General features: G+C 40.4%; 1 protein-coding gene across 1 annotated transcript; it reads left to right on the top strand.

The window, feature by feature from the left end:
* The first annotated feature begins 21 nt into the window (after window positions 1–21).
* Window positions 22–12,831, top strand: camkk1b (calcium/calmodulin-dependent protein kinase kinase 1, alpha b). Its single transcript, XM_069161199.1, has 17 exons — window positions 22–106; window positions 3,116–3,439; window positions 3,526–3,573; window positions 3,665–3,718; window positions 3,805–3,856; window positions 3,943–4,076; window positions 5,657–5,693; window positions 5,782–5,803; window positions 5,936–6,024; window positions 6,764–6,963; window positions 7,130–7,183; window positions 7,281–7,354; window positions 7,807–7,894; window positions 7,995–8,123; window positions 8,709–8,812; window positions 12,220–12,270; window positions 12,632–12,831. Exons 2-17 carry the CDS (start codon window positions 3,203–3,205, stop codon window positions 12,711–12,713), a joined length of 1,455 nt encoding a protein of 484 aa, XP_069017300.1. The 5' UTR covers window positions 22–106; window positions 3,116–3,202; the 3' UTR covers window positions 12,714–12,831.
* The last annotated feature ends 4,324 nt before the right edge of the window (window positions 12,832–17,155 follow it).

Below are 17,155 nucleotides of genomic sequence, written 5' to 3' on the forward strand. Positions count from 1 at the left end.
CGTTGCCAGTGGCCAGTGAAAGTCCTGCACTGAGCCTGAGGAGCTTCATCTCCCGATATCATGCAGATTTACCAGAGCAGCCGTGAACACAGGATGCCTCCACCGAGTGAGTAAAACCTCCTTCTCATATTTTATCTCTATTTTATCAGTGCGACATGATGAAGAGGATTCAGATCAGCGTTAAACTTTTATTTCTTTTTATACTATTTTTTTTTTTACCACTTGTTTATGATTTTTAACACAATTTTTTTTTATAGCTTCACGTCCATATTTGTTTGAAATATGTGTGCATTCTGTCACAGTCTTGTGCTCTTTGTAAATATTGTGAATTTACACGGCTGTTAAAGCTCTCCACTGTTACATAAGGAGCTTCTCATGCCTCCTGCTGTTTTTAGGCAACGGTGTGTCCTGCTCATGACGACCTGAACGGTATCTGCTGCTGGACTGCTGTCAGAGGCAGAGATTTCTCATTTACTTTGCTTTTATTTCCTTTCACCTTGCTTACATGTGCTGCAGTCAAATCAGTGTTATTTAAAGGCCTCATAGGGAGACATGTACAGTGGGTACAGAAAGTATTCAGACCCCTTTAAATTTTCCACTCTTTGTTTCATTGCAGCCATTTGCTAAAATCAAAAAAGTTCATTTTATTTCTCATTAATGTACACTCAGCACCCCATCTTGACAGAAAAAAACAAATTTAGAAATTTCTGCAAATTTATTAAAAAAGAAAAACTGAAATATCACATGGTCATAAGTATTCAGACCCTTTGCTCAGTATTGAGTAGAAGCACCCTTTTGAGCTAGTACAGCCATGAGTCTTCTTGGGAATGATGCAACAAGCTTTTCACACCTGGATTTGGGGATCCTCTGCCATTCTTCCTTGCAGATCCTCTCCAGTTCCGTCAGGTTGGATGGTGAACGTTGGTGGACAGCCATTTTCAGGTCTCTCCAGAGATGCTCAATTGGGTTTAGGTTAGGGCTCTGGCTGGGCCAGTCAACAATGGTCACAGAGTTGTTCCGAAGCCACTCCTTTGTTATTTTAGCTGTGTGCTTCGGGTCATTGTCTTGTTGGAAGGTGAACCTTCGGCCCAGTCTGAGGTCCAGAGCACTCTGGAAGAGGTTTTCTTCCAGGATATCTCTATACTTGGCTGCATTCATCTTTCCTTCAATTGCAACCAGTCGTCCTGTCCCTGCAGCTGAAAAACACCCCCATAGCATGATGCTGCCACCACCATGTTTCACTGTTGGGATTGTATTGGGCAGGTGATGAGCAGTGCCTGGTTTTCTCCACACATACCGCTTAGAATTAACGCCAAAAAGTTCAATCTTGGTCTCATCAGACCAGAGAATCTTATTTCTCATAGTCTGGGAGTCATTCATGTGTTTTTTGGCAAACTCTATGCGGGCTTTCATATGTCTTGCACTGAGGAGAGGCTTCCGTCGGGCCACTCTGCCATAAAGCCCCGACTGGTGGAGGGCTGCAGTGATAGTTGACTTTGTGGAACTTTCTCCCATCTCCCTACTGCATCTCTGGAGCTCAGCCACAGTGATCTTTGGGTTCTTCTTTACCTCTTCACCAAGGCTCTTCTCCCACGATTGCTCAGTTTGGCTGGACGGCCAGGTCTAGGAAGAGTTCTGGTCATCCCAAACTTCTTCCGTTTAAGGATTATGGAGGCCACTGTGCTCTTAGGAACCTTGAGTGCTGCAGAAATTATTTTGTAACCTTGGCCAGATCTGTGCCTTGCCACAATTCTGTCTCTGAGCTCCTTGGACAGTTCCTTCGACCTCATGATTCTCATTTGCTCTGACATGCACTGTGAGCTGTAAGGTCTTATATAGACAGGTGTGTGCCTTTCCTAATCAAGTCCAATCAGTTTAATTAAACACAGCTGGACTCCAATGAAGGAGTAGAACCATCTCAAGGAGGATCAGAAGAAATGGACAGCATGTGAGTTAAATATGAGTGTCACAGCAAAGGGTCTGAATACTTATGACCATGTGATATTTCTGTTTTTCTTTTTTAATAAATTTGCACAAATTTCTACATTTCTGTTTTTTTCTGTCAAGATGGGGTGCTGAGTGTACATTAATGAGAAATAAAATGAACTTTTTTGATTTTAGCAAATAGCTGCAATGAAACAAAGAGTGAAAAATGTAAAGGGGTCTGAATACTTTCCGTACCCACTGTACAATTTACAAACTTGACCTTTTTTATTGCAGATATTTGACCAGCAGGAAAAGCACAGGTGTTTCTTTTTTACTTTAATAACTGCCTCTTGTGTATTCTGCCTCCCGACAAGGACACCTGGCAGAGTACAGCTATGAGTAATATTATTAGTTACACCTGGGCTTATACTGCAACCACAAGTCAAATGCTGCGTTCAATTGGAACTCGTGAGCTCTTGGTCACAACAGGGGAAGTCTTGGCTTGTAAAAACATTGTTGCTGGGCAATGTCAACGTGGACGGCATCTAGAAGCTGCAGAGGCGAACAATTTAGCAAGCTAAGAAGGGGGTAACGTAACGCAGGAAATGCAAAGACAGATGGAAAAGATGAGGCTGTTGGAAGATCAACATTCTCCTCAGACGTAGGACGTTATCTAAGTTACGAAGACCAACTCTACAATATATTAGCTTAACATCCAATGAAAAATTAACTTCCGTGACCTCTGACCTTTCTGTAAACGTCAGCGAACACCACGTCACAACTCGTGAACTTAGAGCTTATAGAAAAGTTAGAGTTACGACGTCGTGAATACCACAAGAGGGCGCCGTTCATATGGACTCTTCTCGTGTACATGGTAAATACGACCACATTTGAATGCAGCAAAAAAATAGGTGCCATAGAAAAAGAATCCACTCAGGCCCGGGCATAAGTGAAAAGTCTTTAATGCTTTTTAGACTAAAAGGAGTTCTGTGAGATGGTTTCTGCTGCATGTTGCAGGTAAATAAGAAGATAATTGAAGAGGATGCACAACAAACAAACAAACTGGCAATGTATTTCATCTGAAGTTAGTTTGATACAGCTCTAATTAATGGTTTAAAAAGTTATTTTTGTTCAACATGTTAGGGTTTTCCCTTCATGTCTCCTTCACTTCTGCTTCCACACCTCTCAGCGCAGTGATGCATCACGTGGCACTCTGGGACGTTCGGCCGTGAGTGAACCAGAACCACCAGAACCACCAGGACCACCAGAAGCACCAATGAGCGCTGACATGGATCCGGAGCAAAACGGCGAGCTGGGCGACTTGGTCGCAGCCATGAACGTGGCCGGCAACCGCATCACCCCGTCCAACGGCCACAAGTCGGGCCCACCGAGGACCGCCGGCGCCCGCAGGGCTCATCTCTTTGACAGGAAGCTGTCTCTGCAGGAGAGAGGGAACCGCATGGCCCGACAGCCGACCATCGAGACCAAACGAGTGTCCATCACAGACGCTGATGTGAGGAGTCTTGAGCTCATTGGTTTCGACACAATTCAGCATATCGCTTGTGTAGATGATTGAATTCTCCCTTCAAATTTCTGCAGGACTGCGTGCAGCTGAACCAGTATAAACTGAAGAAGGAGATCGGAAAGGTGATTAATCAGTATGATTTGTACTTTATTTGTTTACAAGTGAAGAAATATGATTCACAGAGGTTGTTTACCTTTGTTTTCTGCACCACAGGGTTCATACGGCGTGGTGAAATTAGCTTATAATGAAGATTCTGAAGAGCATTATGTAAGTTAAAGCTTTTGAAACACATGTAGGTATTTACATGTCAGTTTGTCTTTGTTGTCATCATTTGCGTCAACTAATTTATTCAGGCTATGAAAGTAGTTTCCAAGAAGAGGCTGATGAGACAGTGTGGATTTCTGCGTGAGTGAAAAAAAACCTTTTTAAAAGTTTCCATCCAGTTTCAGTCGTGCGCTGTCAGCGGTGACGTGTATTTGTGTGACTTCCAGGTCGGCTGCCTCATCAGGGATCGATCTCGGCGCAGGATCCGTTCCCGAAAGCCCTGCTGCCTCTGCAGAAAGTGTACACGGAGATCGCCATCCTCAAGAAACTGGACCATCACAATGTTGTCAAGCTGGTGGAGGTCAGTAAGACGACGCAGTTCTGCAAGCTTACTGCACGTTTCGCCAAGAAAACTGCAATTTACACCTGCAACATGAGCAGAAAAACACAACTCAATCACACAGGTGTTTATTATTATTATTTTGGATATTTAGGCGTCTTCTCAGGCTGAGTGGTGAAGCTTCAGTATACTGTGTCACTGGAGTATACGGTGACAAAAAACTGGGCTCTGTCATGGTGCGTTCATAAACAACTTGGAAGTGGGAAGGTTCGAACCTCCGACTGAGAAAGTCTGAGGTTTTCGAGAGCTCTGAGAAGTAGGTTTGACGTCACTTGACATGGCTGCGTTTGCTGTGAAAGGGAGAGATTGACTTGTAATTACTTTCATGAATTTGGCTTCATCATAACGGCAGATTTCACGTCTGACGTAATGTTAGCCTTCTGGTTCGCTGCTCACCGTTACTGTAACTGACAGAAATCATGCCAGTAGATTAGAGAGCATTTAACTTGCTGCTTCTTTGCTTTTTGTTTTAACTGACATACAACCAGAACACAAGCAGGTGTCTGATCAAACCCGTTATGTAAACTCACCTGGGAAATAGGAGCTTACCTAATGGGAACTTTCCCAGCTACCTGAATGCAGCGTCAGATACAGAAAAGTGACAAATAACCTCGTCAGCATCCATATAAACCAACACAGAAAAGAAATGGAGCTCAGGAGGTCAATATTATTTGTAGGTAGGTAGGTAGGTATTTACTTTATTAATCCCCGAGGGGAAATTTTTTTCGCCGCAGCATACATACAGAAGCAATAAGACAATAATAGAAACAATAGAATAAAATAATAGAATAGAATAATATAATAATAGAAAAGCAATAAAATAAAATAGCAGTAAAAAATATAAATATAAAATGCACAGTATATACAGTACATTATATATCTATATATATTATATACAACAAACCAAGAAACACAGTCAACATATATATATGTGTATATATATACATACAGTACAGTATATATCTATATATATATATATATAATATACAAGCAACCAAGAAACACAGTCAACAGTGTTATTGTACTGTGATGGATTTTGCCAGAGGTGTACACTTCATTTCTAAATTGTTTGATGTACGGATAATTTGAACAGATAACATAGCGAGCAATCAAGTTAGGCTAAGCTAACCAAGTCCGGCTACTTTCAGGGAAAAACGCTGCCATGTCAAGTGAGGTCAAACACACTTCTCAGAGGTCTCAAAAACCTCCCACTTTCCTTCTGGAATATTCCCAGTTCGACTGGTGTTCAGGTGAATTTGCCAACTCAGAGGCTGGAACTTTCCTAAATCCCAGTTGGCATGAATGCACCATTCGACTGCCAACTGATTGATGTCACACATGGTGTTTTGAATCTTTGGGAAGTTGAAGTCCAAAACACAGCTGCAGTTACCGCTTCTCACCATAGGGGCCGTCAAAGGGAAGAAAACTCGTATAGACAAGATTGTAACTTTAAAATCCACAAACGTACGATTATGATTGTTGTCATTGTACAAACGTACACCTGGACAAATATGAGACGGCTAAATTAACGTGTATCCCAGGTGCTCGATGATCCCGATGAAGACGGACTTCACATGGGTAGGGAATCATTCATCCAATTTGCATTCATAATATGATTTCAGTTCATCATTTAGAAGTCATTAAAATCTGATTATTTGTCCGCAAGCCTTCGAATTGATGACAAAAGGGTATGTCTTTTTTTTTTTTTTTTTTTTTGTGGATTAATGTATTCTGTCGAGCTCCGAGTGGAGGTAGCCGGCTGTTTGAAGAGATACCTTATGAAAACTGTTCTACCTCTCTGCACCTCTAATCTCATTCAGGCCAGTGATGGAGGTGCCCACCGACAACCCTTTAACAGAGGAGCAGGCTCGCTTTTACTTCAGAGATGTCGTACTGGGAATGGAGTACTGTAAGTTCGCAGGATTTATAACCTCATTATAAATATTTTAGTGCTCATAAACGTGTGGTTGCATTCTTCGTGTTTGGATTCTGGTGTCTACAATTTGTTTAACAAGGGCTCTGTCTGTATCAAAAAAAATACAAGTCTCAAAATGATTAGCAACTTCTAATCTACAAATATGTAAAGTTAAATGTTTATAAGTGCTACTGTTGTTTTATAATAAATGGAAATATCCTCCTTACCCCAGATACCATTTTATTAGAAAATAATTTAGCACACTTGTTGACAGGACGAGTGGGAAGTAGGAAATGTATAATTTAAAAAGTACATATTTTTGTCAGCTCACTGCAAAACAAATTGAAAAAAAAATAATCATACTTCTATGCCCTACATTTTCACAGAGATAATGAAGTATTTTATGGTTATAAATTGAATGAGCGTCTTCTTCAATTAAATTCATGAACTATTATTCTGTGAAGTTTAAAGAGGGTTTTAAACTTTAAATAGAAGTTTGAAAGATCAGACAAAAAGAGGCCCAAAACAGGCATTAAATGTTTATTAGCGTAACTTCTTTATTTAGCTGCTACATAAAGAAAACCTCTTTGATTATTACCAGTATTTTGTATTTATTGACCAGAAGACTGTATAACTGTATGACACCACTTTACTGTTCTAACATCTGGAGAGAGCTGATAGTTTTTAGCTCAACAATGTGATTTTTTTTTTTTTTTTTTTTCCCTTTGCCCAGTGCACTTCCACAAGATCATCCACAGAGACATCAAACCGTCCAACCTGCTGCTGGGCGACGACGGTCACGTCAAGATCGCAGACTTCGGTGTGAGCGACGAGTTCGAGGGGACGGACGCCCGCCTGTCGAGCTCGGCGGGGACGCCGGCCTTCATGGCTCCTGAGACGATGAGCGAACAAGAGCAGAGCTTCAGCGGGAAGGTGAGACCGAACTTCGGCTCGTCGGTGAATTACATACGTTTTGGATGCGATGCATCACATCAGGCTGGGCTTTTCAAATGTGAGAAATTGTGAAGAAATGCTGTCTGACAGCCTGCAGAGAGCGCCTCGGCGACACATCCTGATAATCCGTGTGTTTGTTCACCAGGCGTTAGACGTGTGGGCGATGGGAATCACGCTCTACTGCTTTGTCTTTGGGATGGTAAGAAAGTTCACAGGGAGATGCACGCACAATTCAAATCCAGTCCAACATTTATTTTAAACATTTTAACAATTTTATTTTGTATGTCCTGCTGCAGTGCCCTTTTTACGATGAATACATCATTTCTCTGCACAACCAGATCAAGAACAAACCTGTGGAGTTTCCGGAGACGTGAGAAATCATCAGGAACTATTTAGATAGTACACATTTAACTGTTCTGTCTACAAAAAAGTAACAGCATGGATTCAAACCGTAGTGTATTCATAGACCACACTTCTATAAAGAGCAGCCGACAGCATGTGGCTGCAAATGACTTCGCTTTTCAATCACACTTTGTAAATTTGTTCTGGGACGTAGAATAACTTGAACATGTTTTTATTCATATGCAAGAACTAAATCAATTTTTTTTTTTTTTTTTTTTTTTTTTTTTTTTTTTTTTTACAAACAACGTGTGCTCACTTGGTTTTGGAAGAAAATGACATTAAGAAGCAAAATATTTCAAATCTTATTTGATAAACCTTGACATATTATTGTGTATCATTGGAGTATGCTGGCAGAGTAACCACCCGTGGTCTCATTTCACATATTTCTTATGCTGCTTTTTTTTTTTTTTTTTTTAACAGTCCATCGATAAGTAACGAACTAAAAGATGTCATTGAAAGGATGCTGGATAAAAACCCTGAAACAAGAATCACTATCCCTGAAATTAAGGTGAGAATCAGAATCTACTGCATCCTAAGATTATACCAAAAAAAAAAAAAACATCTTTACAGTGAATGTATGTTTATGTGTGTATGTGCTGCTGTTGCAGCTCCATCAGTGGGTGACGGAGAACGGCTCGAACCCCCTCCCGTTGGAGGAGGAGCACTGCACGGTGTTGGAGGTGACCGAGGAGGAGGTGCAGAACAGCGTCACACTCATCCCTAGCCTTTCTGCAGTGGTGAGTCGCACGTCACTTTCTTTCTGGTCAGTGTGGAACAACGTGAAGACCACAGCTTGTGTGTTTCAAATTGAAATTTCTGTTATTGTTTCACCTCTTTAAACTGATTAGGTAAGGGCTTTTCTTAAAATCCTTATTTTCCTGCTGGTACAACTTCATCTTGGCTTTTATATCACAAATTGGCCACAGAATAGCATCTACATCTCAACCACTTACAGCTAAATACCTCCTGCACTTTAATCTCAAAGTTTTTAGAAGCACATAACATTTAAAATACACTTTATACTATTAATACTTTACAAAAGACACAAAAATATCAACAAAACCACATTTTGTTTTAATGCAACATGATCTAATCGTGATTTTTATGAAAGGATGTGAAACATCCTCTGATGCTGCTATAGTGTAAAACTATGAAGATTAGGTGCTCAATAGTTCACCACAAACTGAAATAAATGAGTTTATTTTTTACGAGATTTCATACTTAAGAAACACAAAATCAACCATCATTTAAAGTGTATATTTTCTTCTCTGGCCGAACTGTTTTGTATTTTCACTGAGACTCCCTCTGTATGTCCTCTGCAGATTCTTGTGAAGTCCATGCTGAGGAAGCGGTCCTTCAGTAATCCCTTCGAGTATCAGGGCCGACGGGCGGAGAGGTCCATGTCTGCCCCCGGAGGTCTTCTTACGTAAGTGGCCTGCTCTGCAAATCCCGCCTGCTGCGCTCTGCCAAAGTGCCGGCTCTGCGATTAGGCTTCTCACAAAACAAAGCAGCGAGCAGATGCTTAGATAAAAATAGACCCGTTCCATACTTCAAATGAAGTGTCTCTCACATGTCGCATGTATTAAATCTACCAGCAGACGGTCTACAACAGAGGAGAGTGCAACTCCTGTGTAACATCACTGCAATGTCAAATGATTCGAAATTTTATTACCTGACAGTAATTACCTCTAACATTTGAAGAGTAGTTGCTCTGATGTAAAAATAAAAACAGTTCAGATTCGCCACATTAGGAATACAGGCCTCAGTTTTAACTCCCGAAATATTTATTCTTTCAATGCTTCGTACGTCCACTTTTTTACTTCCGATGAGACTCGATCTTCCTCTGCATGCAGTGTTGCACATGTTCTGTCATTCTTCAGCTGCTCTTTGCGGCAGGAGTTGTGCTTCTCTGCCTCTTTAAAATACCCCAAGGGTGTTCTGTTGGACTCAAGTCAGACAACATACTCGGCCAGGTCATAGTTTTTTCCCACTGTTATCGTGTGTGCTTCGGATTGTCATCACGCTGGAATATTTCTCTTCCCTCAAGCTGTTAATGTCATCTCTCCCGACACCTTTCACACTCATGCAGCCCCATTTCATCGCATTCCCACCTCGGGACGATGCGTTCACTGAGGTAGTCCTGGCCAGGTTCACGTCGAACATCTTGGTCCCATCAGATCAAAGAAAGTGCATCAGGCTTCTCTTGCATTGGAGCTGCATGTTTCTGCTCTGCAGTTACTGGCTCCACCAACCAACCCAACTCAGAGTTTCTCTATGCTGTTCTTTTCTGTCTCTGCTCTGTCGAGGCAGATGGCCGCCCACCTCTGAGCTGGGCTCTGTTGGAGGTCTGCTTCCTGTTAAAGTGAACTTTTTCCCTCCATTTGTCGCTCCTGTGGAAATTGTTGGATTTTTCTCAAATAATGTTGCAAAGTTCTGTTGTTCGGACTCTACGGCGTTAAATGCCCTGAGATGACATATGTTCTGATTTGGCACTAAATATGTAGAACTGAATTAAATTTGAATGTTTTTCAGCAACATTTCATCTTGCACTTTTGTGCCGAAGAACAAGCACGGGTTTTTATTCCTGGACGCTGTCCGTAGAGGTGGACGTTATGTAATGTACATCACACTGTCTGAGCTGTCACAGACACACCGATTTTAACTGATAACCAATGTGCCAAGACTAAAACACTTGGCCGTCCCTTCACACAGTAAGATTGTGGTAGTATAGGGCCCGTCTGTGGCGTCACTCTCCGAGGGAGCCCTGTGCCTCTGACTCATTGTGTGAGTACAGCTGCAATAGATTTTTAGTTGGTCACCGAACCTCCTTTTTTATTTCCCATCTTTTTAAAGTCTTACGATCCGATTTTTTAAATTCCTCTGGCAGTTCCCTTACATGTCAGGACTCCTACCTGTGAGGTACTTGAATTTCGACAGGGTAGTGTTGTCTCAAACCGCACGCTGCCGTTTTGCACTGAGCGGAAGTAATCGCAGCATGTGTCTGCCACCACTTCCTCGGCCGTTTAGGGTGGAAAGTGTGCAGCGGCACACACTTCTTTTTTGATAGTTTTAAGGTGCATGAGGTCCAACGATAAAGCAGTTCTGCACAGGTCACTTTATAACTATGCTTATGTAATTAGTCTATTTGGACATCACAGGTGTTTAGTTGCAAAGAGTTCCTACATTGAGGCCTGTGTTTATAGTCTCACAAAAGAAGAAGAGGAAATCGTTTTTAACTTAAATGTGCTTTTTATCTGTGGTGACACAAATTTGAATCATTTGACCTTTAAGTGGTATTGCACAGGGGTGTACTCTCATCTGTTGTGTCCTGTATCTACAACAGTAATCTCTTTCTGATAGTGTATATTTTTTGTGCTTTGGTGTTTAAGTTAGCAGCACACTCAGGCAGATAAAAGCGTTTGTCCTCTTCTGATAAGCTAAATGGAAACCCCTGCGGCAGCAGTGACGGCTGCGCCGCTTTTGTTTTCCATTAACAAGCCGGTCATGTCTGTGGGGGGCTCGGCTAATTACTCCTCCGCTGGGAGAGATGTGGAGCTGCAGCGACATTCTCCTCCTCCACACTTTCCCAGCCACCAGCAGTACAGCAGCACAGAGCAGTCTCCCATTCAGTGAGATGTGTGGAGGACATCTGATACACAACATGTGACGGTGAAATCTTTTAATAAGATTCTGATAAAAACTGAGGCTAAAAGCAGGTGTATCGAACTGCTGGAACAATAAAATCAAACATATACATATTTCACAGTCTTCAAGGTGTAGGTTGGTGCTAAAGAAGATCACAACTTTTTATTGATCTTCTTGGAGGGATGATGTATTGTGGCATTACATTCCAGTTTTCACTTCACTGCCGTCTACACCAAAAACAATTTAATTCAAATTTTGACTTTGGAGGCCGTTCTGATGGAGACCCAAAATGTTCAACTGTACAGCACTAAGAAATTCAGAAATACATGTGAATAAACACAGATGAAACATATCTTAAACAGGATGTTGCAAAATGTTAGCTCATTATTTTTAAAATATTATTTCATACAGATTCTTAAATACCTAAAAATAATCTAAATGAAACGTAAAAATAAATTACATATATTAAAAATGACAGATTTGCTGATGAGGAACTGACGTGTGGAAAATAGGCTTATTCACTTTCTTGCAGAGAAGTATGAGATGAGAAAAGCCAAGTCACTCTCATGTCTGACAGTTAAACATGAAGCTGCAGCAGGCTAACTTAGCACAGCATAAACATTACATTTCATTTAGCTGACGCTTTCATCCAAAGCGACTTACAATAAGTGCATTTCAACTGTGAGGGTACAAAACCTAGAACAATAGGAATCAAGACTAGAAACATTAGCATCACTCCATCCAAAGCTAAAAAAAAAAAAAAAAAAGCCTGAATATCAGTGCCTCTAAAGCTCATAAATAAACATGTTATAACCAGTTTGGTTTATCATTTACAAAAACAGAAATATATAAACAACAAATTATGTTTTTTTAGCTCAACATATAACCCCCATAAAATCACAAACTGTTGGTTTTTCTGTGGATTGAAGCCTGAAAGGGAAGCGAACAGTTTCCCCCTATTTCTCGTCTTTATGCTAAGCTCAACAAAGCTAATTGAAGATAGCTGGCTGCAGCTTCATAGACAAACAGAAAGTGTTCTCATCTACAGTAACTCTCGAGCAAAAATGGTGTATGAGCTTATCTCCCTAAATGTCAGCCTTTGACCTGCTGCAGTCTCGCTCCGATCAAATCTGTGTTTATCATGAACTGTATAAATCCCGGCCTCTTATATCGCGTCTTCTCCTGCAGTGGTTCTTGGGGCTTATCGAGGTGCTCGCCTGCGCTTCATCCTTCCTTGAGGTAAATTTCTAAAAAGCCTGTAAGTTCAGCTCCCTCCGCTTCAGACTTAGAGCTTCTCATCCGCTGTTTGCTCAACCTTAAGAGGATTTAGGAGGAACCAAGTGAACACAAAGCTCTCAAAGAGCTGTGCCTAAAATAAAAGGACACGCAGCAGGGCCACTGATGAGTGCTTTGTGTTTGGCTTCCCTGTCGCTTCTCTCCTCTTGAGGTTGATGTGGATAAAAAAGTGATGAGCTGTGGTGTGAAGGAGACGTACTGCACAGCATTTTTAGTCTAGTGTTACTCCCCCAATTCTCCTCCTCCTCTTCTGCAATCTCACTTACTACCTTCATCGACATGATTGAGCGTTTGTTGCCCACAGGAAAGTCAGCAATGAGGGGAGCAGAGAAGGAGAGTTGGAGGACTTGTATGAAGACGAGTCATTTACTGAGTGCACAGATTAAACAGAAAAAAGAAGGGAGTGTTTTGAAATGTAGATTTTTGTATCTTTCTTTGTCTTTTTCTCTCCTAATTCTTGCTTTTGCTTCACGCTTGCTGAACTTAATTATAGAAGACGGTGAATAGTCCTCCATAAAGAAGATTTTTTTTTTTTTTTTTTTTTCAATTTTCCTAAAGCTGTTGAAAATAATAAAGGTTATAATATTTAAAAAAAAAAATTGTTTAATTTGCAGCTTCTATTACATGCAGCACCCCTGCTGTTTGGTTGAGTAAGAAACACTAGATGGGAGCCTTGTGGAAATAAAATCAGTATTATCTTCTCTGATTTTCCCCTTATTACTTTTATTCAGTGAGGCTTTTTTAGGAGGGTTTTGGCATTTAACCATCAATAGTATTTTAGAATGCAGTTTTAATACACATAAATGCACGCTGTCTAATCACCACATTTTCCTCACCCTGTTTTTAAAGCCACATTCTGAATATTGACTGCACTTTATTCTCCACACCTTTAGAGGGCAGCATTTTGCTGCATTTAAGTATCTCCACAGTAATATCCCACCTTGCTGCAGTCCAGCTGAAGACAGCTGAACACCTTTCACCTCCTGGGTCACTGCTCTGACAGTTACCTGAGATTTTCCTTTTGAATGATGCAATTAGTAGACATAAAAGGGAATATGAATATTATTTTGTGGTCTAATTCCCATATATGCATTGTTCTTGTGTTTTCAGCTTTAGAAAATCATTTTCCACCAAAAGCTCCAGAAATGTTACACTAAATTACAATAACACGTGGCCCAAACAAGTTCTAAAATTAATGTAATCCTGCTGTTTAGGTTTCTGTTATTTGTAAAGAGCACATTTTTGTCTCTATTAAGATATTTCTTCCCATCCATACATTATCGCAACACTCTCTCTTTTCTCCTTTGATTGTGCTGCAAAAATAAATGTTTCACTACTGAGGAAAAGGAGGAGGCATGATTCTGCAAAATGTGAACTCCCCAAACAAGAGTGCCGCTGCCAGTCACCATCACATCACTACTGTCGCAGCATAGTGTGCCAATCAGCACACATTTCAAGTTAATCAAATTGAGCTGGATTTAAAGAGGCAACATTTCCTGAGGTAGAGCGGGCTGAAGGTTTTTCTGGAGGTGTGTGTAGTAGGTGGAACAATATCTCTCATGGCCTGAGAAGGAACAATATGGAAAAGATGCAATGGCAACAAGCACCGAGCAAAGAAAAAACTGCGGATCTATGATTAGAATTGAAAATAAATCAAGTTGGGTTTTTTTTTTTTAAGCTGGGGCAGAATAAAACTGTGACTGCAACATACACAAAGATCACGTTGCGGATGCAATTGTAGACATTAAACAGTTAAACTGCTGAAACATCAAACAGTATTTACCTTCAAAATTATTTTGACGCTTCAAAGTCTTTGTAGCCGAATAGACTTTTTTGTACTACATTAAAAATAGCAACATCTTTATACAGTTTATAACGACAATAAATGAACAGACAGCTGATAAATGTCCAACACTAGTTTACATTGTTAGCAGTGTTGTCCCTGGCCTAAACTAAAGCTAATTTACTCCTTTTTGGGGGGATAATAAATGCTCCAAAAATGTAGTATATGAGTGGGTTTTTTTTCTTACCCCATAAGCAGACAATAGCAAAATCTAAAATCATTTAAAAAAAAATATGAATGGATAAAGTAGTTCTGTTAAATGCTAAGAGTCTAACTAGGTAGCAGAGTAACTATTAACAGTAAGTCCTTCCCGGCCAGAACAAAATTACAAAAATGGATTGTTCCAAAAAATGTTGGAGGCTATTCTATTAGATTTTTTTTTTTTTTTAGTCACATAAATAAGCAAGAACTAATTATCCCATGAAAAAAAAAATAACAATGACAAAGAATTCCTGCTAAATGTAAACTGGTCGACCTTGCTTGCAGAGTGTTAGCAGGAACTGCTGTCTCAATTCTTGGCAAATGTAGGCTACTCAAATTTCTAGAAATTGAAAAATCTGTTTTGATGCTCCAAAATCGTAGTAATTAAGTTTTTATGCAACATTCTCAATCCCTGAAGTTTAAATAAAATAAAGATGTTGCAGTTTGACTAAAATCCTTTAATATTCAAAGCCTGTCTGGTTTGTTTCTGTTTTAACTGCTCTGACTGCAGATGTCCATCCGGTGTCCCGGGTCGGTCTGTAATGCAGCATAGCCACAAAACAAGGTTTACACTGTGAAATGTAACAGCGTGTAAAATGTAAACTATAAATTGTAACGTGGAGTTTTCCACGTTACAATTTTCTGCTGAAGTAGTAACTATTCTCGCGTGAACGTGTTCAAATAAAATAAGAACAAGCCTTTAGCCACTGCAAGCTAACACGGTTCATTTGTATTCCTGCAGTCAGCCCTTTTTTTTTTCTTTCTTTCTGCTCGCTGCAGTTATGTGAAGACCAAAAGAGGAGAGGCTTTCTGAGCAACGATTTCTGTGGAAACTGTTGCCACGCAACAGCACAATACTGCGTTCGTACAGGGTAGTAACTTCACTGTATGGCTGCTCTTTTTGTCAGCTCACTCACTGCCCGAGTAGTAGCCTAATAAAACATTCTATTCTATTCTATTCTATTCTATTCTATTCTAGTTTCAAATGCTTAAAAACAAGCCTTTATTTTGGGACTGTGACTGTGGTGTCATTGGGGAAACTTTGCTCCAGCGTCTACCTCCACACCCATACGCCCTTCGGTTTCCACATTCAGAGCCAGCCATCGTTCGGCTTCAGATACAGAGCAGAGCACGAACCCTCGGCTCCCCCGTTAGCCCTCTATTGCTTTTGCCGCGCCACGCTTCACTCCTTCAGCCTCAGCCGGCTCCACGTCTCCAGCCCCTCTCTGTCCGTTATTCAACGTCTGACCCCGCTGGCCTGCTGTCAACTGAACTCTACCCCACCCCCCACCCCCCAACCCCCAAGGCTGCAAAGTGAAGGAAGTGGATGTTTTTTTTTTTCTTCTGACTTCTTCTCTACACTGTGGGAAATCCCCTGTGCCCACGTGCATAATGAGTCACCAACTAAGGCATCAGGCAGACCCACAAACACTGCAAGGTATAATTTGTCAACCTGAGGGGCTAATTGTAAAACAAAGCATGTCGGCTCTAAACTGTTACAGAGACACACCTCACACTGTAGCAGAAACAGGACTCTTTGAGGAGTGCATGCACTTACAATACAGAGCGGAAAATGTTCAAGATTAGGTTATTATGACTGTATAAACTTGATAGTTAAACGATAATTTCACTGTATCAAAAGCCTTCGTGGAGAGAACGGAACAGGAAAAGCCCAGCTAAATGCTAACTAGTCAAACCAGCAAGAGCAGAGTAAATGTTAGCAGATACTGATATCTATAGCTTTAGCAAAAGCTAATTTACCCTTTTTCTTTTTTTTAGAGCCGAAAAATCTATTTCCATGTTCCAAAATCACTGTTATTGATTCTTTATACCGCATTAACAAACAATAATTGAATTTTAATGGCAATAAATTAACAGCAGGTAATGTACAGTAGTCCTCCTAAATGGTAAACCTTTGGCCATCACTTCTATCTCTACAACCTTAGCTAAAGGTAATTTACTCACTTTTCTTGGAATGGAAAATATTTATTTTGATGCCCCAAAATCCTTATTACTTGGTTTCAGTAGAAACAAAACAAACAAAAAAATCTAATTCAAAATCATAATTAAATCAAAGCAACACCCACTAAGGTAGTCCTGCTTAACACTACTTATGGTCTATCTAGCTATTAGTGTAACTTGTAACCGTGTATAACTTTACCTATTGCCAATCCACCCACGTCTCTTGGAATTAAAACAATTTTTACCACACAAAAAAAACTATAGATAAATCTTTCATCATAAAAGGAACACCAAGTAAGTAGTCCATAGGTTACATTAAGATTCACTGCATAAATAAATAATAAATAAGTTTGAGCACACGTGTCTTATTTTGATGTCTGTTAATCTCCTGAAGTGGGAGGCCCTGAAACAACATGCGGTTTGACGTAATAGTGATGAAGGAGTGGAGTGGAGAGGGAGGACAATTTTAGTCTCATCCTTTACAAACTTCACGCAACTCTCTGTAGTTAGGAATAATCACCTCTGGTGTTCAAAAATGGAAAAATGAAAAAGCCTGTAATCAAATAATTAAATGAAAAGACTGCAGTGTTGTGTGCTGCAGCCAAAATGAGAGGTGTAATGTACCCCAGAATGTTTTGGGACGAGTGCTGCTAAAATAGTCTCTTGAAACCTTCAGCTGAACGTTGTGGCACTTTTTGATAAATAATACAAAATCTCAATGTTGGCCTGAATAATTCATTTCGCAGCAGTCATGCATAACAGCTGTCTTTGTACCCCGAAAGAGCCAGCAGCTTTCCGTGTCGTATCATAACTTAATGCTGC

The sequence above is a fragment of the Embiotoca jacksoni genome, unplaced genomic scaffold, assembly GCF_022577435.1.
Source record: "Embiotoca jacksoni isolate LCO1_2020_lvr unplaced genomic scaffold, fEmbJac1.0.p SCAF_28, whole genome shotgun sequence".
NCBI classification, from domain to species: Eukaryota; Metazoa; Chordata; class Actinopteri; family Embiotocidae; genus Embiotoca; species Embiotoca jacksoni.

Bases quoted from the DNA above. Each gene is read 5' to 3' on its own strand.
- camkk1b (XM_069161199.1), top strand. From the start codon at position 3,203: ATGAGCGCTGACATGGATCCGGAGCAAAACGGCGAGCTGGGCGACTTG. The intron at 3,719-3,804 runs GTAAGTTAAAGC...TAATTTATTCAG, and splicing joins AAGATTCTGAAGAGCATTAT to GCTATGAAAGTAGTTTCCAA. The intron at 12,271-12,631 runs GTAAATTTCTAA...TGTTGCCCACAG, and splicing joins GCGCTTCATCCTTCCTTGAG to GAAAGTCAGCAATGAGGGGA.